Source organism: Gadus macrocephalus, chromosome 1 (genome assembly GCF_031168955.1).
Source record: "Gadus macrocephalus chromosome 1, ASM3116895v1".
NCBI classification, from domain to species: Eukaryota; Metazoa; Chordata; class Actinopteri; order Gadiformes; family Gadidae; genus Gadus; species Gadus macrocephalus.
Window position 1 is genome coordinate 25,331,297 of NC_082382.1, and position 22,505 is coordinate 25,353,801.

Below are 22,505 nucleotides of genomic sequence, written 5' to 3' on the forward strand. Positions count from 1 at the left end.
CATCAGGCGCCGGTGGAGGCGGTGGTCGAAGGGTTCCTGTTGCGTCGCGGTCGGAATCTACTGGTTTACCATCTCCTGGGTTAGCGTTAGATGTTAGCCGCACGCGGCCGTGCCTCTTAGCGGGGGCGTCCGCATCGTCGGAGGGTAGCACCGGTGCACCGGTGGATCTGACGCCCAGCTCGCCGTTTGTTGTGGGTGATTAAAAGGACTCTAAAGCTGCTTCGAGGATTCAGCGCCGCGAGCCATTAAGCTAGCGCTGGTCCGATGGGACCTAATAGCGCCAGGGCTGGTTCTTTGTTCGTCGCTTTAAAGACTCATTCTGTGAACAAAATGAATTGAATAACATTCACAAACACGCACCCCCATAAAACTACAGACTGAACTTTCACTTTTTAGGGAGGTTTTATTTCATTTAATTTCGGTTGATGGTTAAAAGATAAACCCCCTCTGTGTCTCGGGCGTGATGCCGTACGGAGTGGGTCGCGGGTTCCAGCCCGGGGCTGAGTCTTGCTCAGAGGCCCTGGCGGTCTGTCCACTTTATTAACAGATTAATTCAGCAGCCCTTCAGACACTGACAACACGCGCCCACCTGAGCCAGGGAAATATAATTAAGAGGATAAGGGATGATGCTTGATTGTGTGCTCCATTAACATGTATTAATGAGGCCAACTTATTCGTTTTTTCTCTTTTTTTTTATCACCATCTAATGAGTTTTACACGGATCAATATCTAAACCTGAGAACGGTGCGGTTAAGGATTAATGTATATCGACAGCACACACCCACACCCACACACAGAATAACCCACCCCCACACACCGTCACACCTGTAGACAAGTGCACACAATCCTGATGCAGGTACAGCCCCCTATACGCACATAGTCACACTGTGCACACTAGGGCTGTAACGATATGCGTATCGAAACCGAAATCGCCTCACACCTGTCTCGCGGTGTGAGAAGGCAGAAGCGCGTCACGCCCTTTCTAACTCCCATTATCCTTCCAGTCCAGATCCAGCCCCATGATATGAGCTGTTGGTGCCAGGGTTTCCGTTGTCCGGTAATCGAAAAAAATAAATATCCAACAAAATTGTATCCCTCCGGTCAAATTGTCCTATTGAAATTTGCTAATAATCTGTCTGAATGATTGTCTGCTGGCACCACTCCTCTTATCGATGCCGTAAGTCTGCGACGAGATGCCCTCTCTGTGATGACAGCGCACCGTGGCTACGGAGGATTGCATTTCTCCACAGCCTGCGAAGTCCTCATATCCGCGATATGAACGACATTTATCCAGAGTGGGCCAGGCGCGCAAAAATAGCCTGTGTGATCCCTGTCTCTAGTGTTTTGTGTGCTTTGACCGGCAGTTGGTCTGCTTATAGGTCGGAATGAAGCGGCCACCGATTCTTGACAGGCTGGGTAGCCTACTTTATTCTTACACACAACCGGACTCGTTCGTCTCTTCAATAGACACGCACACACACACACACACACACACACACACACGCGCGCGCACACACACACACACACACACACACACACACACACACACACACACACACACACACACACACACACACACACACACACACACACGCACACGCACACGCACACTCTACCGCTCGCTCTCCTCGCTTTACCACTCACACACACAGGTTAGTTACGCTGCTTAGTGCTACCAAACTATTCAAATTACTATTATTTATTTGACATTAATATTTTAAAATACCTAAGCCTAAACCACAAAACTAGTTGAGGATTCTTTTGCCTACCTGCAAGCATCCTCCAATCCAGTCTTTGGTTATTTATTTATTCATTTTGCTATTACCCTTTAATATTATTCTTTCGGTTCAAATAAGTTCACAGTGTTCCAAATTATTCTCACATTAAGTTAATTGTTAGATAAGTGTTGTTTCAATAAAATGCTTTTGAAAAAAACAAAACGTGAGATGTATCGAACCGTGGGTCCAAAATCGTGATACAAATCGATTCGTGAGTTGGTGTATCGTTACAGCCCTAATGCACACACTCCACCACCTGCACACACATACACACAAACGAATGCATTCACACTGACACAACCGCACATTCACACACATAACCCCTACACAACACGCATACATGCGCACCTACGCCACGCAAATGCACACCGCGCTCAAACTCACACCCTGACGCACACAGAAGCTCCCAGACTGATATTGTGGGGTCGTCTATAAGGTGTGTTTCCTGCGGTAATGCTCTGTTATTGTTGGGGTGACTATATGGTGTGTTTCCTCAGCATTAGTGGTAATGCTCTGATGTGATTAGGGGGTCTATACGTTGTGTTTCCTGCGGTAATGCTCTGATAATGTTGGGGTGTCTTTGCAGTGTGTTTCCTGTGTTAACGCTCTGATAATGTTGGGGTGTCTTTACAGTACGTTTCCTGCGGTAATGCTCTGATAATGTTGGGGTGTCTTTGCAGTGTGTTTCCTGTGTTAACGCTCTGATAATGTTGGGGTGTCTTTACAGTGTGTTTCCTGCGGTAATGCTCTGATAATGTTGGGGTGTCTTTACAGTGTGTTTCCTGCGGTAATGCTCTGATAATGTTGGGGTGTCTTCACAGTATGTTTCCTGTGTTAACGCTCTGATAATGTTGGGGTGTCTTCACAGTCACCTCAGGGTTAGCGGTGAGGCGCGGGGCCGGGCTAGCGTGCCAAAGCCCACCATTGGTCCGTAACTTGTGAAGCTCAGACACCTTCATTAGAGCGGGAAACATCGGAACACTCCGACGCTAGAACCGTCCGCGCCTTAATCGGCGGGATAATGAAAATAAATGATAAAGGTTCGGTCCGCAGGGAGCCCGGGGGCAAAACTTCATCCGTTAGCTTTTAATTTGACTCTCCTCCGACGAGCAATTTGGGTGGGGGAGATATCAATAAAGCCACGGGATTATTATTTAAAAGAGGCGGTAAAGGCCAGCTTGAAAGTTAGTGTTTAATGGTTCGCTGTGGCTACTTTTATAGAGTCGGGCTGCTAGTGGCAGGGGCTCAGCCGGGCTGTAGTCTGCTGACAGACACGGTGTCTGTCCTCGTCTAATGCTGTAACCTCCGTCATGCACTGGGTTAACCGCCTGGAGAGGCTAGTATAGTTATACACGGTGTTATTACTCTATAGCCTGTTGGTAGTATAGTTATACACTGTGTTATTACTCTATAGCCTGTTGGTATTATAGTTATACACTGTGTTATTACTCTATAGCCTGTTGGTAGTATAGTTATACACGGTGTTATTACTCTATAGCCTGTTGGTATTATAGTTATACACGGTGTTATTACTCTATAGCCTGTTGGTAGTATAGTTATACACGGTGTTATTACTCTATAGCCTGTTGGTAGTATAGTTATACACTGTGTTATTACTCTATAGCCTGTTGGTAGTATAGTTATACACTGTGTTATTACTCTATAGCCTGTTGGTAGTATAGTTATACACTGTGTTATTACTCTATAGCCTGTTGGTAGTATAGTTATACACTGTGTTATTACTGTATAGCCTGTTGGTATTATAGTTATACACTGTTATTACTGTATACAAGGAAGGATAGTTATACACTGTGTTATTACTGTATATAAGGAAGGATAGTTATACACTGTGTTATTACTGTATATAAGGAAGGATAGTTATACACTGTGTTATACATTCTGTTATACTGTAGAAGGTAGTATAGTTATACACTGTGCTATTACTCTATAGAAGGTAGGATAGTTATACACTGTGTTATACTGTCTGTAGATAGTAGAATAGTTATACACTGTGTTATTACTCTATAGATGGGAGTATAGTTGCACACTGTGTTATTACTGTATATAAGGGAGCATAGTTATACACTGTGTTATTACTGTATATAAGGGAGCATAGTTATACACTCTTTTATAGTGTCTGTAGAAGGTAGAATAGTTATACATTGTGTTATACTGTCTATAGAGTGTACTATAGTTATACACTGTGTTAACCATTGTTATATATTATATTTTACTGTCTGTAGAAGGTATTACAGTTAAACACTATATTATACTGTCGGTTGAAGGTAATATAGTTATGCACTGTGTGTGATTTCTATAGAAGGTAGTAGAGATATACATTGTGTTACACTGTATATAATGTATTAACGTTATGCACGTGATACTTTCTATAGAATGTTGCACAGTAGTGCTTTTCTACATAGTATATATAAAATTAGGTGCTGTCCTACTTTGTGGCATATCATTTGTTCTGCATTGTGTAGTATCATTTTGTTCTACATCGTGTGTGGGTTGTCCTGGCTGTGGCCTTGTTTACCAAAAACCTTTGAAGAAGTCTCTTTGAATCTCTGAATGAAAGCCATGCTGGTGGAGGTCGTCTTGCAGAGAGAGACGTCTTCCTCGGCCCACGCAGGCGGGAAGGTCGTCCGAGAAAGATTCGGACCGGCGTTGCCCAAACCTTGGTTCATACCTAGTTAAAGCCTTGACTAGAGATAGCCACGACTAGTTAAAGCTTTGACTAGCAAGAGCCATGACTAGCCTTAGCCATGACTACAGTAGTTAGAGCCATGACTAGTTAGAGCCATGACTAGAGATAGCCACGACTAGTTAAAGCTTTGACTAGCAAGAGCCATGACTAGCCTTAGACATGACTACAGTAGTTAGAGCCATGACTAGTTAAAGCCTTGACTAGAGATAGCCACGACTAGTTAAAGCTTTGACTAACAAGAGCCATGACTAGCCTTAGCCATGACTACAGTAGTTAGAGCCATGACTAGTTAAAGCCTTGACTAGAGATAGCCACGACTAGTTAAAGCTTTGACTAGCAAGAGCCATGACTAGACTTAGCCATGACTACAGTAGTTAGAGCCATGACTAGTTAGAGCCATGACTAGAGATAGCCACGACTAGTTGAAGCTTTGACTAGCAAGAGCCATGACTAGCCTTAGCCATGACTACAGTAGTTAGAGCCATGACTAGAGATAGCTACGACTAGTTAATGCCTTGACTAGTTAAGGTCTTGACTAGAGATAGCCAATACTAGTTAAACCCTTAACTAGTTACAGCCATGACTAAAGATAGCCATGACCCCGGGATAGCCATTACTAGTGATAGCCATGACTAGTTAAAGCCATGACTAGCTAGAGCCATGACTAGGTCGGAGATTCGGACCGGCGTTGTCCAAACCTTGGTTCATACCTTGTCACCAGAGAAGTTAACGGAGCCTGTGTGTGTGGACCCTCAGGCCCCCCCAGCCCCCCCGCCACGGTGACGGTGGACGAGCTGACGGACAGCACGGCCCAGCTGACCTGGAGCCCCGCCCAGGAGCACGGCAGCCCCGTGACCCTGTACCTCATCCAGACCCGCAACCCCTACAGCGTGGGCTGGACCCGGGTCAGCACCGGTGGGTGACTAGTTAGAGCCACCACTAGTTAGAGCCACGACTAGTTAGAGCCACGACTAGTTAGAGCCACGACTAGTTAGAGCCACGACTAGTTAGAGCCATGACTAGTTAGAGCCACGACTAATTAGAGCCACAACTAGTTAGAGCCACGACTAGTTAGAGACACGACTAGTTAGAGCCACGACTAGTTAGAGCCACGACTAGTTAGAGCCACGACTCATTAGAGCCACGACTAGTTAGAGCCACGACTAGTTAGAGCCACGACTAGTTAGAGCCACGACTAGTTAGAGCCACGACTCGTTAGAGCCACGACTAGTTAGAGCCACGACTAGTTAGAGCCACGACTAGCTTTAGCCATGACTAGGTAGAGCCATGACTAGGTAGAGCCATGACTACTTAGAGCAATGACTAGTTAGAGCCATGACTAGTTAGAGCAATGACGAGTTAGAGCAATGACTAGAGAAAACCCTGACTAGTAACAGTCATGACTAGAGATTGTAGTACTACTATTGGTGAGCCATTACCCAAAAACTGTAACTCTGCGGATTTGATTCGGATTAGTATCAGCGCATGTTAATTCCATTATTGTGGCAGAATCTGTGTGTGCAAATTACCCTCCCACACACAGATAAAGAGCTTGAAATTTGAAATAGAGGAACTCCCAAACAGAGGAATTCAGCAGAAAATAACGAAATGTAAATCCTATGAAATACGCTCATATCTCTAACACCTGGAGGCCGAGGGCTGGTTCCAATTCACGGCTGCACTTCATGAATCCTACATTTAGAATCTGTGCCATATTTTGGTCATTCAATCCTGAGTCTCCTCCCCCTCCTCCTCCCCCTCTTCCTCCTCTTTCTCCTCCCCCCCATCTCCTCCTCCCCCTTCTCCACCTCCTCCTCCCCCTCCTCCTCCTCCCCCTCCTCCTCTTCCTCATCCTCCTCTTCCTCCCCCTCCTCCTCCTCCCTCTCCCCCTCCTCCTCCCCCCCCCTCCTCCTCCTCCTCTTCCTCCCCCTCCTCCTCCCCCTCCTCCTCCTCCTCTTCCTCTCCCTCCTCCTCCTCCTCCTCCTCCTCCTCCTCTTCCTCCCCCTCCTCCTCCTCCTCTTCCTCCCCCTCCTCCTCCTCCTCTTCCTCCCCCTCCTCCTCCCCCTCCTCCTCCTCCTCTTCCTCTCCCTCCTCCTCCTCCTCCTCTTCCTCCCCCTCCTCCTCCTCCTCTTCCTCCCCCTCCTCCTCTTCCTCCCCCTCCTCCTCCTCCCTCTCCCCCTCCTCCTCCCCCCCTCCTCCTCCTCCCTCTCCCTCCTCCTCCCCCTCCTCCTCTTCCTCCTCCTCCTCCCCCTCCTCTTCCTCCTCCCCCTCTTCCTCCTCCTCTTCCTCCCCCTCCTCCTCCTCCTCCCTCTCCCCCTCCTCCCTCCCCCTCCTCTTCTTCCCCCTCCTCTTCCTCCCCCTCCTCCTCCTCCTCCCCCTCTTCCTCCCCCCCTCCTCCTCCCCCCCTCCTCCTCTTCCTCCTCCTCCTCCTCCTCCTCTTCAGTCCCTGAGGTGATTGACGGCAGCACCCTGACGGCCACCGTGGTGGAGCTCAACTCCTGGGTGGAGTACGAGTTCAGGGTGCTGGCCAGGAACAGCGTCGGGGTGGGGGCACCGAGCCCCGTCAGCAGCAAGACCAGGACGGAGGACGCAGGTGAGCCCAGCGCACCCAGACACCTCCTCCTCGTTCACCTCCTCCTCCTGCGCCATCTCCACCTCCTCCTCCTCGTTCACCTCCTCCTCCTGCTCCATCTCCACCTCCTCCTCCTCGTTCACCTTCTCCTCCTGCGCCATCTCCACCTCCTCCTCCTCCTCGTTCACCTTCTCCTCCTCCTCCTCCTCCTCAACTCCCAAACACCTCCTCCTCCACCTCCTCCTCAAACACATACACCTCCTCCTCCTGCTCCATCTCCACCAACTCCTCCATCTCTAACAACTCCTCCCCCTCCTCCTCCTCCTCCTCAACCCCAAACACCTCCACCTCTGACTTCTCCTCCCCCACCTGCTCCTCCTCCCCCTCCTCAACCGCAAACTACTCCACATCCTCCACCTCCACCTCCTCCTCCTCCTCTTCTACCTCCTCCTCCCCCTTCCCCTCCCTCCCTCTCCTCCTCCTCTTTCTCCTCCTCTTCTACCTCCTCCTCCTCCTCCTTCCCCTCCCTCTCAACCTTCCCCTCCTCCTCCTCTCCCTCCACCTCCTCCACCTCCACCTCCACCTCCTCCTCTTCTACCTCCTCCTCCTCCCCCTCCCTCTCCTCCTCCACACCTCAACCTCCAACACTTCTTCCGAGTAAAGAAGGAAACTAAAAAAGGCGAACAAGGCTGAATTGAATTGACACCGTGACACGTCGGTGTTGAAGTGAAGGAACACGTATTTGTTGTGAGTGTTCGTTTGGTGCGGGTGCAATCAGCCACACAGAGAACACGTCGAGCACGGAAATCAGCTCCAGGAGATGCCCAATGTGCAGTCGAATGAGATTCCTGACAGCGCTCGGCTCTGAGACACTTCCGGCGCATTCATTATTTTTGCCTGTGTGTGTGCCTTACCCCCTCTCTTAAGTTGTACTTCCTCTCAGCCCAAACTCTCCCACTGTTTCAGCATATGGACAAATCAATGTCTAGAGCGACCGAGAGCCATGGGCGCCTGTATGCAGAGTTACACGGTGTGAGATCAGGCTGGGATAATTAAAAAAGTTTCGGGCTGTATCGTCTGCGCTTTTATTCTGAAGCGAGTCACATATTTAAATACATGTCATTAAATGTGCAGGCCGGCATCTTCCTCAAGGAGGCCTACAGTTAGACCCTACCCATTGGGGGGGTGAACTAAGTACCTCTCTACTGGTTGTCCAAGGCCATGGCCTAACTACAAAATAATCCAGCCAACCGGACTGCCAAAGTTGTTGTTCATTGAAGCCGGTGATCTTCAATCATCATCCAGACCATAACGGTACAACCTGCACAGGATTGGTCCCTGACACTTCGGCCAGCAAAGTCCTCATCCTCATCCTCATCCTCATCCGCTTATCCGGGGTCGGGTCGCGGGGGAGCAGCTCAAGCAGGGGGCCCCAGACTTCCCTTTCCCGGGCCACATTGACCAGCTCTGACGGGGGGATCCTGAGGCGTTCCCAGGCCAGTGTTGAGATATAATCTCTCCACCTAGTCCTGGGTCTTCCCCGAGGTCTCCTCCCCACTGGACGTGCCTGAAACACCTCCCAAGGAAGGCGCCCAGTGGGCATCCTTACCAGATGCCCGAAACCACCTCAGCTGACTCCTTTCTAAGTAAAGGAGCAGCGGCTCTAATCCGAGTTCCTCACGGATGGCTGAGCTTCTCACCCTATCCCTAAGGGAGACGCCAGCCACCCTTCTGAGAAAACTCATCTCGGCCGCTTGTACCCGCGATCTCGTCCTTTCGGTCATCACCCAGCCCTCATGACCATAGGTGAGGATAGGAACGAAGATCGACCGGTAGATCGAGAGCTTTGCCTTGCGGCTCAGCTCTCTTTTCGTTACAACGGTGCGGTAAAGCGAACGCAATACCGCCCCCGCTGCTCCGATTCTCCGGCCAATCTCACGCTCCATAGTACCCTCACTCGCGAACAAGACCCCGAGGTACTTGAACTCCTTCACTTGGGCTAAGGACTCATTTCCTACCCGGAGTAAGCAATCCACCGGTTTCCTGCTAAGAGTCATGGCCTCAGATTTAGCGGTGCTGATCCTCATCCCAGCCGATTCACACTCGGCCACCAGCCGATCCAGTGAGTGCTGAAGGTCACAGGCCGATGATCCAATGAGGACCACATCATCTGCAAAAAGCAGTGACGAGAACCTCTGACCACCGAACTGCAACCCCTCCCCACCACGACTACGCCTCAATATCCTGTCCATGTATATCACAAACAGGATTGGTGACAAGGCGCAGCCCTGGCGGAGACCAGCACCCACTGAGAACGAAACTGACTGGCTGCCGAGAACACGAACACAGCTCTCGCTTTGGGAGTACAAAGATTGGATGGCCCTGAGGATAGACCCCCTTACCCCATACTCCCGCAGCACCTCCCACAGTTTCTCCCGGGGGACCCTTCATACGCCTTCTCCAGATCCACAAAACACATGTAGACCGGATGGGCATACTCCCAGGCCCCCTCCAGGATCCTTGCGAGAGTGAAGAGCTGGTCCGTAGTTCCACGTCCGGGGCGAAAACCACATTGTTCCTCTTCAATCTGAGGTTCGACGATCGGCCGAACCCTCCTTTCCAGCACCTTGGAGTAGACTTTACCAGGGAGGCATGATCAGGGGAGGATACACAACAAAGACGTCAGTCGATTGGCCTCACTGTCAGCCTCCGTGGCTTCAGTGGCAACGCAAATGCAAACTATCGCCACACCTTTCAAGTAGAGAGGACGGGAGGTATCTCTAGGTTTGTTGTTGGAAAATGTATTCCTTTTCAATTTACTAGTAAATATATAAACAGGGTTTATATCATTTGTATATCCACAACAATCCCTTCAAGAAACCCAGTTACTCTTTTCCTGACCCACCTTCATATCCAGACAATAATGGTATAACCCGCGCATGATTGGTCCCTTAAAGACATCCAGATCCTGACCTCCTGACCCACCTTCCTGTCTGTCCACCCCTAGTTCCCGACGCCGCGCCACTCGACGTGAACGGAGGCGGCGGGAGCCGGTCTGAACTGGTCATCACCTGGGAGGTAAGTCGTCTTATGTCCCAGCCCCCCGTCCCCCCGTCCCCCCCAGCCATCCCTGAGCCCCGGGTCCCGGGTCCCGGGTCCCGGCATCAGGCCCGCTGAAGGAGACGCCCGTTATTCAAACCGTTAAATCTAATTCTGGAAATGTGCGCCATTTTGCCACGCGGGTGTCGTTAAAGCAACCCGCCAATTGAATCTGCAGCCTGGATCCGTCGGTTGTAATTTGTGAGCTGGGGAGTTTGAGGGAAGAGCTGGTGGCGAGGCAACATCACTGAGCACGACGGAGGGGTTGCTTCATCTATGAGGATGTGTGTGGGTTTGTGTGTGTGTGTGTGTGTGTGTGTGTGTGTGTGGATGTGTGTGTGTGTGTGTCTGTGGGGGGGGGGGTTTGTGTGTGTGTGTGTGTGTGAGTGTGTGGGGGGGGTTAATGTGTGTGTAAGTGCGTGTGTGTGTTTGTGAGCGTGTGTGTTTGTGTGCGTTTGTAAGCGTTTATGTGCGTGCGTGCGTGCATGCATTTGTGTGTGTGTGTTTGTGAGCATGTGCGTGTCTGTGTGTGCGCCTGTGTTTAAGTATGCACGCATGTACGCGTGTGTGTGCGCGCGTGTGTGTGTGTGGGTGCATGTGCGTGCGTGTGCGTGTTATTGCTTTGTCAAATCGGCAATGCACAAATCTCCCCGGGAGTAATGCGCTCGGGTTCGGACGGCGGGTAGAATTGCAAACGCTAAATTAGTCATTAGAGTCTAAAGCTTTCACAGTCGTCATTATTTGACTCGTCTAATTTCACAGGATGCGGAAATAACTTTTAATTTCTGATGCCGCCGGCACATTCTATAATAAGCTCCTTTTTTCCCATTTTCTTTTCAACACCATTCTACTCCCTGCTCTCATTAAGCGGGCAGGTGTGAACAGCCCAATGAGGCTTTAGTCAGGGCGAGGGGGGGGGGGGGGGGGGGGGGGGGGGGTGATGTCGGCCCACAGTGTGCGTGCTGTCGGCCCCTGTATGTGTGTTAATATCACTATAGGTGTCTTATATCAATATAGGTGTCTTAACATCACTAAAGGTGTTTTAATATCACTATAGGTGTCTTAACATCACTATATGTGTGTTAATATCACTAAAGGTGTTTTAATATCACTTTAGGTGTTTTAATATCCCTTTAGATGTGTTCTGTATGTGTTTTAATATCACTATAGGTGTTTTAATATCACTATAGGTGTTTTAATATCACTATATGTGTGTTAATATCACTATAGGTGTTTTATTATCACTATATGTGTTTTAATATCACTATATGTTTTTTAATATCACTAAAGGTGTTTTAATATCACTATAGATGTCTTAATATCACTATAGGTGTTTTAATATCCCTTTAGATGTGTTCTGTATGTGTTTTAATATCACTATAGGTGTTTTAATATCACTATATGTGTTTTAATATCACTATAAGTGTTTTAATATCACTATATGTGTTTCAATATCACTAAAGGTGTTTTAATATCACTATAAGTGTTTTATTATCACTATATGTGTTTCAATATCACTATAAGTGTTTTAATATCACTATATGTGTTTCAATATCACTAAAGGTGTCTTAATATCACTATAAGTGTTTTATTATCACTATATGTGTTTTAATATCACTATATGTTTTTTAATATCACTAAAGGTGTTTTAATATCCCTTTAGATGTGTTCTGTATGTGTTTTAATATCACTACAGGTGTTGTAATATCACTACAGGTGTCTTAATATCACTACAGGTGTCTTAATATCACTATATGTGTTTCAATATCACTAAAGGTGTCTTAATATCACTATAAGTGTTTTATTATCACTATATGTGTTTTAATATCACTATAGGTGTTGTAATATCACTACAGGTGTTTTAATATCCCTTTAGATGTGTTCTGTATGTGTTTTAATATCACTATAGGTGTTGTAATATCACTACAGGTGTTTTAATATCACTATAGATGTGTTCTGTATGTGTTTTAATATCACTATAGGTGTTGTAATATCACTACAGGTGTTTTAATATCCCTTTAGATGTGTTCTGTATGTGTTTTAATATCACTATAGGTGTTGTAATATCACTACAGGTGTTTTAATGTCACTATAGATGTGTTCTGTATGTGTTTTAATATCACTATAGTTTTGTGCTTCACTCTCAGCCTGTCCCTGAAGAACTGCAGAACGGCGAGAGCTTTGGTTACATCATCGCCTTCCGCGCCTTCGGGGACGTCTCGTGGACGCACGTGGCCACCTCCGTACCCGGCGCCGCGCGCTACGTATACCGCAACGACAGCATCGCTCCCTTCTCGCCGTTCCACGTCAAGGTCGGGACGTACAACATCAAGGGCCAGGGCCCCTTCAGCCCCGTCGCGACCATCTACTCGGCTGAGACAGGTACAGCTAGCTCCAGGGGGCTAGCCGGGAGCCCGGTCGCTGCTAGCACTAGCTCCAGGGGGCTAGCCGGGAGCCCGGTCGCTGTTAGTACTAGCTCCATGGGGCTAGCCCGGAGCACAGCCGCTGCTAGCACTAGCTTGAGCGTGATAGCAGAGAGCTACCGAGCTGTGAATGCTAGATTCAACTTGCTAGCAAAGAGCTAGTTGTTAGAGCTATGCAGTTGTTAGAGCTAGCTTGAGCTCGCTACCAGAGCTTTTGAGCTTGCTAGCAGAGCCTGGCATGGCAGTTTTAGCTAGCTTAAACTTGGCTGTTATAACTTGCTTTTTATTTTATTTTAAGTTGTATTTTAACCAGTGCTGTGCCGCTGTCATGCCAAATTTGTACCGGCTGCCAAATTTGTACCGGGCGCGTCATCCATACGTAATCCATTCCAAACCTGCCCGGCAACAGAGGATCGCGTCGTCCGTTGCCTGGCAACGGACGATCGCGTCGAATGACGTGAAAGGTTCACGGACATTCGCGAACCTTCTATCTAGCGATCCGTTATCTGTATTGTGCTATTTCGTCCTTGACCTGCTTTAAACACTCAGTTTATTTGCTAAATTTGATTAAACAATTAAATACAATACAAATATAAAGTAAAAACAAGTGTTATCTAGCGATCCGTTTTCTGTATTATGTTATTTCCTCTTTGGCAACATGAGCGCGAATGTTTTTTGACACCCGCTTTAAACACTCAGTTTACTAGCTAAATTTGATTAAACAATTGAATACAATACAAATATAAAGTATAAACAAGTGTTATCTAGCGATCCGTTAACTGTATTATGTTATTTCGTCTTTGGCAACATGAGCGCGAATGTTTTTTGAAACCTGCCCGGCAACGGACGACGCGATCATCTGCTGCCAGGCAGGTTTGGAATGGATTACGTATGGATGACGCGCCCGGTACAAATTTGGCAGCCGGTACAAATTTGGCATGACACCGCCCCTTTTTCCTGTGCAGCCATTGTGGCTGTTGCCCCCCGTGTCCGTTGCTGGGGCGGCAGTAGCTCAGGAGGTAGAGCGGGTTGGCTGGTAACCTGAAGGTTGCTGGTTCAATCCCCGGCTCCTCCTAGCTGAGTGTCGAGGTGTCCTTGAGCAAGGCACCTAACCCTGACTGTTAGCTCCCGACGAGCTGTGTGAATGTGTGCGTGAACGGTGAATGTGAGGCAACATTGTAAAGCGCTTTGGGTGGCCGATGGTCAGAAAAGCGCTATATAAATGCAGTCCATTTACATTGCTATCAAAAAGCTATTGTGGCTTTAGGATAAGCATAACTGTTCTCACGTTGTGTGGGGGAGAACAGTAATCACGGCCTCTTTTTGTAAGCAGACGGGTGCCGGGAAAATGTGTCTTGTTTGATTGGTGGGTCATTAACGATGACGGTGCAAGAGATAAACAAGATAATTACAGCGCCAAGCAAAACCCTTGTTCGGAGGCTTGTGGAAAAATTATTTTTGCCAGTAAAAATTATAAGAATCTCTTGATGTTTTGTGTTATACAAGTACAAGTACAAGTATTTAAGAGATGATCCTCTTTAATGCAGTACATCCTCATTTAACGTGTTGATGATTGATATATTATCAATCATCATCATTATCTCCATCACACCCTAAAAAGGCATTACCAGCGTTCCCCATGATGTCACTCAAAACCGCATGAAGGACGTCTTTCTCAGACCCTCTGAGGGACAGGAAGTAAAGCATATTAATGTGCGTGTGTGTGTGTCTGCGTGCGTGTGTGCGTGAACGTGCGTGTGTGCGTGTGTGTGGGCCCTGTGTCCGTGCGTGCGTGCCTGCGTGTGCTTTATTGTGCGTGTGCGTGTGCGTGTGCCGCGGCGTGCCGTTCCAGAGCCCAGCAGCATGCCCGTGGGGGTCTGGGCCAGAAGTGTCTCCGCCGCTGAGATCGAAGTCAACTGGCAGACGGTGTCATTCCACGCAGAAAGAGTTCTGGGCTACGAGGTGTGTGTGTGTTGTCTGGCCCCTTTTTAAATGTAAATACGTAATTGCCAGGTTTATTTTTCTCTGCGTAACACGCACTCGAATGCCCGCCGTCTCCCCTTGTGTGTGAGCGTGTCTCAATGCCGTTTACCTTCAGAGCTTGTGTCGCCATGGAAATAGCTTTTTCAGCGAGGGATGGCTTTCAAAGCAAATGAATTATACCAACCGCTCGGAAAATAGGTATCGGGCCTTTTGTAGTACAAAGAAAGGAAAGAAATGCTTATCGGCGCTGTTTGCTTCTTCTTAACCGCCTGCGGATGTTCTTCCGTCGTAACACTGCCATATTGTCCCGGTGTTTCGATGGAGACCATTGAATCAAAATACAAGTATGTATAGTCTCACAAAGAAAACAAAGGGCTATTTGGTGATTACACACAGGGGCGACAGCTATCAATACGCAGAGAAAGAGGTCAGGTTACATTTTAACACCATGAAAATAAGCTATTTTCGTCGTTTTAGTTTTTCGCTTTATTTAGTCTTTCTAGTTTTGTTGGTCTTTATCTCAATGCTCGGGTTGTATCGGGTTGACACTTAAAACCGCCTTTCTCCTTTAAATGTAACTTTTAAAGGGCCGCCTTGGGTTTAGAGTCAGAGTAACTGTCAGCCCCACAACAGGAGGGTCGTGGGTTCGATCCCCTGACCCGGCGCTAAGAGATCAACGACGATCAACCACTATGGATATCGGTTAAAAAATTCGAACTCGAAGCGATCGATCGAACTCCGCGACAGAGTCCGTCTGTCGAGGGGTGATGATGTCATCGTGTCCTGGCCGTCCCACCACAGGTGGTGTACTGGGAGGACGACACCAAACCCGAGACCATGGGCAAGGTGCGGGTCCCCGGGAACCAGACCTCGGTCACGGTGGGCGGGTTGGAGGGCAGCACGCAGTACTTCCTGACGGTCAGCGCCTTCAACACGGCCGGCACCGGCCCCTTCCTGTCCGCCATCAACGCCACCACCAAGAAGCCCAGTGAGCGCGCACACGTCTGCATTTACATTCACATCCAGGGCGTTTTCATTCACATTCAGACGTTTTTATCAAAAAGCGACTTCCAATCCATTTGTCAGTTCATTAAAAGTCCATTTGTCAGAAGAAAGAGAAACGACAATATATCGCCGTCGGTGCAGTCAGGACGTTCATGGAGCCAAGTGCCGAGCACTAACCATCACTAGGTTAACCCATCCCCCGTACACAACAGAGACAGCTAGGAGAAGACGCTTTGCAAGGCTCGTACTAAGTGCCAGGACGTACAACTTACAATAAGTGTGTAAGGTCGTTCCGGGGTGGGGGGGTGAGGGAGAGGAGCAAACACAGGAGCCCCCCCCCCTCGCTACGCCCCGAGACACGACCAGAGACACTTTCAGCCATCCAGGCGCCGGCGCTGAACTCACCCGATGGGTCGTCGCTCCGGACTTCGGGAGATGCAAAGGTTATCCCGCTCCAACGAGCTCCGGGTGGGCTATTTTTAGCCGTGTCGCAGCAACACTAAAGAAAGGTTAACGTGTTGTGACATATCGCTCTGTGTTGAGTCGCATGCCCGGGAAAACATTCATGGTTTCCTGTAGGATACGGAGGTTGGCCGCCATGGCAACACATGCTATTATCAACACGAGCATCGCCTCCGGGGCAGCTCTTGACCTAGGGGTGCCGCGGTGGTAGCGGCCTCAAAAATGTCAGTTGTACTCTTAAGAAGGCCCTCATGAGAAGGTTTCGTACGACAGAAGTCACCTTTTGACGGGCGAGTCTGAAGTCGGTGTTCTCGTGTGTTTTTTCCCTGCCCAGCCCCGGCTCAGCCCCCTCTGAACATCGAGTGGACCCTGATTGGTCCTCTGCTGTCCCTCTACTGGGAGCCCGTGGTGGCCATGGACCTGGAGTCTGAGGTCACCGGTTACCAGGTAGGTTTGGGTGTGCAACTCTTAACAAAGACGATACGAACCGTGAAACTGTAAATGTGTTTCCACCCAGATCTGTCCGTGTGACCTATACACCGTCTGTTTTCTTAACCTGTGTCTCCCTTTCCTCCCTCCCCCTCCCTCTCATTGTCTCCCTCCCTCCCTCTCTCCCTGCTCAATTTTGCCCTCTCTGCTTCGATCACACTCCATCCCTCTCTATCTTTCACTTCTACTCTTTTGCTCCCTCCCTCCCTCCCTCTCCCCCTCCCTTTCCCCCCTCCCTCCCTCCCTCTCTCTCTCCCTCCCTCTCCCCCCTCCCTCCCTCCCTCCCTCCCTCCCTCCGTCTCTCTCTTCCTCCCTCCCTCTCTCCCTCTCTCCCTCCACCCCTCTCTCCCTCCCTCTCTCCTTCTCCCCCTCCCGCCACCCCTCTCTCCACCCCTCCCTCCGTCTCCCCTCCCCCCCTCCCTCCCCCTCCAGGTTTCCTACAGGAGTCAGAAGCACAAGGAGGTGACCACGCTGATGACGGTGGGCGCCGCGGCCGAGCTGACGCTGCTGGAGGACGACGTCTACGTCATCCACATCCGGGCGCTCAGCGGGGGAGGGCTGGGCCCGCCCTCTGAGCCCCTCCACATCCACCAGATCAGTGAGTGGCCTACATCAGGAGCCTGTCCTAAAGCCTGTCCTAAAGCCTGTCCTAAAGCCTGTCCTAAAGCCTGTCCTGAAGCCTGTCCTAAAGCCTGTCCTAAAGCCTGTCCTAAAGCCTGTCCTGAAGCCTGTCCTAAAGCCTGTCCTAAACCCTGTCCTAAAGCCTGTCCTGAAGCCTGTCCTAAAGCCTGTCCTAAAGCCTGTCCTAAAGCCTGTCCTAAAGCCTGTCCTGAAGCCTGTCCTAAAGCCTGTCCTAAAGCCTGTCCTAAAGCCTGTCCTAAACCCTGTCCTAAAGCCTGTCTTAAAGCCTGTCTTAAAGCCTGTCATAAAGCCTGTCCTAAACCCTGTCTTAAAGCCTGTCTTAAAGCCTGTCCTAAAGCCTGTCCTAAAGCCTGTCCTAAAGCCTGTCCTGAAGCCTGTCCTAAAGCCTGTCCTAAAGCCTGTCCTAAAGCCTGTCCTAAAGCCTGTCCTAAGCCCTGTCCTAAAGCTTGTCCTAAAGCCTGTCCTAAAGCCTGTCCTAGAGCCTTTCCTAAAGCCTGTCCTAAAGCCCCTGTCCTAAAGCCTGTCCTAAAGCCTGTCCTAAAGCCTGTCTTAAAGCCTGTCTTAAAGCCTGTCTTAAAGCCTGTCCTAAAGCCTGTCCTAAAGCCTGTCCTAAAGCCCCAGTCCTTAAGCCAGTCCTAAAGCCAGTCCTAAAGCCTGTCCTAAGCCCTGTCCTAAAGCTTGTCCTAAAGCCTGACCTAAAGCCTGTCCTAGAGCCTGTCCTAGAGCCTTTCCTAAAGCCTGTCCTAAAGCCCCTGTCCTAAAGCCTGTCCTAAAACTTGTCCTAAAGCCTGTCCTAAAGCCAGTCCTAAAGCCAGTCCTAAAGCCTGTCCTAAAGCCTGTCCTAAACCCTGTTCTAAAGCCCCAGTCCTAAAGCCTGTCCTAAAGCCAGTCCTATAGCCTGTCCTAAAGCCTGTCCTAAAGCCTGTCCTAAAGCCTGTCCTAGAGCCTTTCCTAAAGCCTGTCCTAAAGCCCCTGTCCTAAAGCCTGTCCTAAAGCTTGTCCTAAAGCCTGTCCTAAAGCCTGTCCTAAAGCCTGTCCTAAAGCCAGTCCTAAAGCCAGTCCTAAAGCCTGTCCTAAACCCTGTTCTAAAGCCCCAGTCCTAAAGCCAGTCCTAAAGCCAGTCCTAAAGCCAGTCCTAAAGCCAGTCCTAAAGCCTGTCCTAAAGCCTGTCCTAAAGCCTATAGGCTGCGGCATTCGTTCCGAGGGATGCAACCTCTGTGTCCTTACCCTGCGTTCACACCAAAAGATGCATTTGCTGCCCGAACGTGTTGCCGCCGAAGTTTTGCGGCGCAGCAAAACTTTTGCTGCAAAACTTTTGCTGCGCCGCAAAAGTTTTGCTGCGCCGCAGTTTTGTTGCGCGGCAAGTTTTGCCCGTGGTGCTTCTGAATTCATTCACAACCATGGCCGACATTACGAGCATTGCATGTCTTTACCTGTTGTAGAAGAGGGAGAGACGTCGGAATGCCCGTCGTTTATGGGTTCATGAGACCATTCGGAGCCGTACAGAGCTCGGTGAATTTCACCGTCTTCTGCAGGAGCTCCGTCTGGATGACGAAAGCTTCCAGCGCTATTTGAGGTTGACTCCGGCCCAGTTTGATGACCTGCTAGCTAGGATCGGTGCTAGGATCTCTCGGTTGGACATTTATACTTATATATATATATGTATTGGACACTTATAACTGGCCACGGTGGTGTTGAAGATCACCGGGTATGCGGAGACCATTTTAGCGCTTTGATCTGGATCAGGTAGTGAACTCAAGGTCACTCCAAGGGAGTAACACTGATTGGCTGTTACGGCATGGATGTGAATGTAACGCCTCAGTGGCAACGCTGTTGAACGCTGATTGGCTGTCATCACTCGTTTGCTGCCGAAAAGTTGAAATATTTCAACTCGAGCAGCATTTGACGCGCCGCAAAATACGTGAACGCGCCCGCCGCCCGTGCCCGGCAGCGGGCACGGGCATGCCGCGCTGCAAATCAGATTTTGCCGCGCCGCAAATCAAATTTTGCTGCCGGTTTTCTTGGCAGCAAGTGCTGCGGCAGCAAAGCAGCAACACGTCTCTACATTCACTTTGAATGGGATCGTGCCGCGCGTCAACTTTTTGCATCTTTTGGTGTGAACGCAGGGTTAGGAGCCTGTCAGACACACTTGCCCGACAGGAGACATGTAACAAAATGTAACATCATGTTACGGGGAAGGCAGCAGCTCAGGAAGTAGAGCGCGCGGGCGTGTAACTGCAAGGTTGCCAGTTCGATCCCCGGCTCCTCCTTGCTCCTCCGAGTGTCAAAGTGTTCCTGAGCGAGACTCCTCACCCTGACCGCTCCCGACGCATGAATGGGTGAATGTCAGGCGACATTGTAAAGCACTTTGGATAAAAGCGCTATACAATATATATATTTTATATATATATTTAAATAATAACATTTGTTATGCACGTAGCTACTTGTGAATATAAGATGTATAAGAATAAGAATATGAGAGATAATCAGAAGAACCTTAGCGATGACCTTAGGCTCAGCCACAGCTTCGTCAGACCGTCTCGCTTCGACCGACTGAAGCTCATCGGTAGGTCAGGTCCCCTGAGGACGCACACTATGAGCGCCGCCGGCGACGCTCTGGGACACAGCTTAAGAGGCGCTATCTTTGGGTATTATGTCATTTTCTGCAGTCGCCCTTTTCTCCCACACGACTTAAAGTTAATTATTTTTTCCCTGATACCCCAGGGAATCTCGCCGTCGGGGTTTGAACCCTGAGCCTCTCGGGCCGGGAGTCAAACCCTCTCAGCACTCGACGTTCCCGCCACCCTCTCTCCCGCAGGTTCTGGGTAACTTTCGATGCGTTCGAGGTGCATAATGGCTGAAGCGCCGTGCACAGTGAACCGTTTACAGCTGTTTACGCTTCACAGCGGCGTGTGTCGTGGGAGCGAGAAGGCAGGAGACGGACAAACGGGATGCTAATCCTGAAGTTTTAGGCTGTCGTTTCTGGAAGAGAGGCACGCGTGAAAAGGGCTAATCGCGAGGATGATGATGATGATGATGATGATGATGATGATGAGGGTGATTCACCGAGTCGTCAGAAGGAGCCGGTGCTCGTTTCTCCAACTGCTTGTAAATGAAGTCACTTAACACGCATGAAAAGCTGACAGGGACATTTCGTCCTCCTGTGACTTTATAACTCCTCTCCCGAGCCAGCAGCACCAGTCGGGCGCCTCCCTCCCTCCCTCCCTCCCTCCCTCCCTCCCTCCCTCCCTCCCTCCCTCTCTCTCTCTCTCTCTCTCTCTCTCTCTCTCTCTCTCTCCCTCTCCCTCTCCCTCTCCCTCTCCCTCTCCCTCTCTCTCTCGCTCTCGCTCTCGCTCTCGCTCTCGCTCTCTCGCTCTCGCTCTCTCGCTCTCTCGCTCTCTGTCTCGCTCTCTCTCTCTCTCTCTCTCTCTCTCTCTCTCTCTCTCTCTCGCTCTCTGTCTCGCTCTCTGTCTCTCTCTCTCTCTGTCTCTGTCTCTGTCTCTGTCTCTCTCGCTCTCTCTCTCTCTCCCTCGCTGTCTCTCTCGCTCTCTCTGTCTCGCTCCCTCTCTCTCTCTCTGTCTCTGTCTCGCTCTCTCTCTCTCTCTGTCTCTGTCTCTCTCTCTCTCTCTCTCTCTCTCTCTCTCTGTCTCTCTCTCACTGTCTCGCTCCCTCCCTCGCGCTCTCTCTCTCTCTCTCTGTCTCTGTCTCTCTGTCTCTGTCTGTCTGTCTGTCTGTCTGTCTGTCTGTCTGTCTGTCTGTCTGTCTGTCTGTCTGTCTGTCTGTCTCGCTCTTGCTTGCTCTCTCTCTCCCGCTCTCCATCTCTCTGTCTCTCTCTATGTCTTTCTCGCTGTTGCTCACTCTCTATCTCGCTTGCTCTCTCTCGTGTTCCCTCTTGCTTCTCTCTCGCACTCTCTCTGTCTTTCTCTCGCTCTCTCAGTCTCTCTCGTTCTCTCTCTCGCTTGCTCTTTCTCTCCTACTCTCCATCCCTCTGTGTGTCTCTCTCGCTCTCTCTCCCTCGCTCACTCTCTCTGTCCCCGCTCGTATTCTGTAGAAATATTCTCTACCATCCATCTCTGTCTCTGAGCTCAACTTCCCCTGTGTTTCTCCCCCTCTGTTTCTCCCCCTCTGTTTCTCCCCCTCTCTCCCTTCGTCCTATTACTGTCCCAAGGGACTCTGGGGCTAATTCTCAGTCCTCCTGTCCTCTAAATGCTAATTTGCAATGTTGATATTCTGCGTTCTATGAGGGGATTGGGCTTCTGTGTGGCTGAAAGCGTTTTATTTGGGAATAATAGGATGGCTATTGGTGAGTGGGGAGGAGCTGCCTGTTTGCCAGCTTTGTTCAGGTTGCCAGATTTCCAAATGAAAAAAAGCGAAAGTGTTATTTCTTCTGAAAACAGCAGGTGGGCATCGCAAGAAAGTTGGAACGCTTTAGCCGCATTAACAGGCACGGGGAAATGGCTGAACACGGGGAAAGCACACAGTTTGAGCACGGTTGATTTGTGCCCGGTGTCACCGGCTTTCCACCTGTGACACGTTTCTCTACGGTCCCACGGTGGCAGCTCAGACCCTAACCGCATGGCGTGATCGAGCCGGGGATCACACACACACACACACACACACATGGCGGATCGAACCAGCAACCTTCAGGTTGCTGGTTCGATCCGCCATGTGTGTGTGTGTGTGTGTGTGTGTGATCCCTGGCTCCAAGTGTCGAGGTGTCCCTGGGCGAGACACCTCACCCTGACTGCTCCTGACCAGCTGGCTGTCGCCCTGCGTGGCTGACTCCGCCGTCGGTGTGTGAATGTGTGTATGAAGGGGTGAATGTGAGGCGATATTGCAAAGCGCTTTGGGTGGCCACTGGTTACAAAAAAGCGCTGTAGATCCATTCACGACTCCATCTCCCTAACACCCCTCTGTTTCTCGTGCGTCTGGTTGCAGGTATGAGCGCGCGTGGCTCCGGATCGTGGAGCTCAGACCTCTCCCCGCTGGCTCTGGTCCTGGGTGTCACCGCCTCCACCCTGGGCTCCGCCTCATGACACCACGACGGACCCGCCCCCCCTCCCCCCTCCCCTGGGCTCCGCCTCATGACACCACGACGGACCCCCCCCCCCCCCCCCTCTCCCCGTTCGGTTTCTACCTTTACTCCCGTCGTGTTTTCCTCGTTAGGTTCCATTCTCTGTGCGAGCCGAGGAGGTCTCGTGTTCCCCTCCTTCGCCGTGTGTGCTGTTCTGTTCGGTCTGTTTGTGTCTGTGGCTGGGAGGCAGCAGGGCGGGGCCGGCCAGCCCTGGTTGTTGTCGTCGTTACGGAGCGCTGTGGGGGGCTGGCGGCGGGACGGGGGCCGTGTC

At 50.1% G+C, this 22,505-nt stretch overlaps 1 protein-coding gene across 1 annotated transcript in view; it reads left to right on the forward strand.

Moving 5' to 3' along the window:
• Positions 1-22,266, forward strand: part of LOC132464162 (contactin-3-like) — a 39,638-nt gene extending 17,372 nt beyond the window's left edge. Inside the window, exons 10-18 of the mRNA XM_060060388.1 lie at positions 5,242-5,400; positions 6,929-7,078; positions 10,065-10,135; positions 12,304-12,538; positions 14,432-14,541; positions 15,364-15,550; positions 16,364-16,476; positions 16,951-17,116; positions 22,099-22,266. Of these exons, the coding sequence (XP_059916371.1) occupies positions 5,242-5,400; positions 6,929-7,078; positions 10,065-10,135; positions 12,304-12,538; positions 14,432-14,541; positions 15,364-15,550; positions 16,364-16,476; positions 16,951-17,116; positions 22,099-22,196 (1,289 nt within the window). The 3' untranslated portion in view covers positions 22,197-22,266. The remainder of the gene's footprint in view (positions 1-5,241; positions 5,401-6,928; positions 7,079-10,064; positions 10,136-12,303; positions 12,539-14,431; positions 14,542-15,363; positions 15,551-16,363; positions 16,477-16,950; positions 17,117-22,098) is intronic.
• The last annotated feature ends 239 nt before the right edge of the window (positions 22,267-22,505 follow it).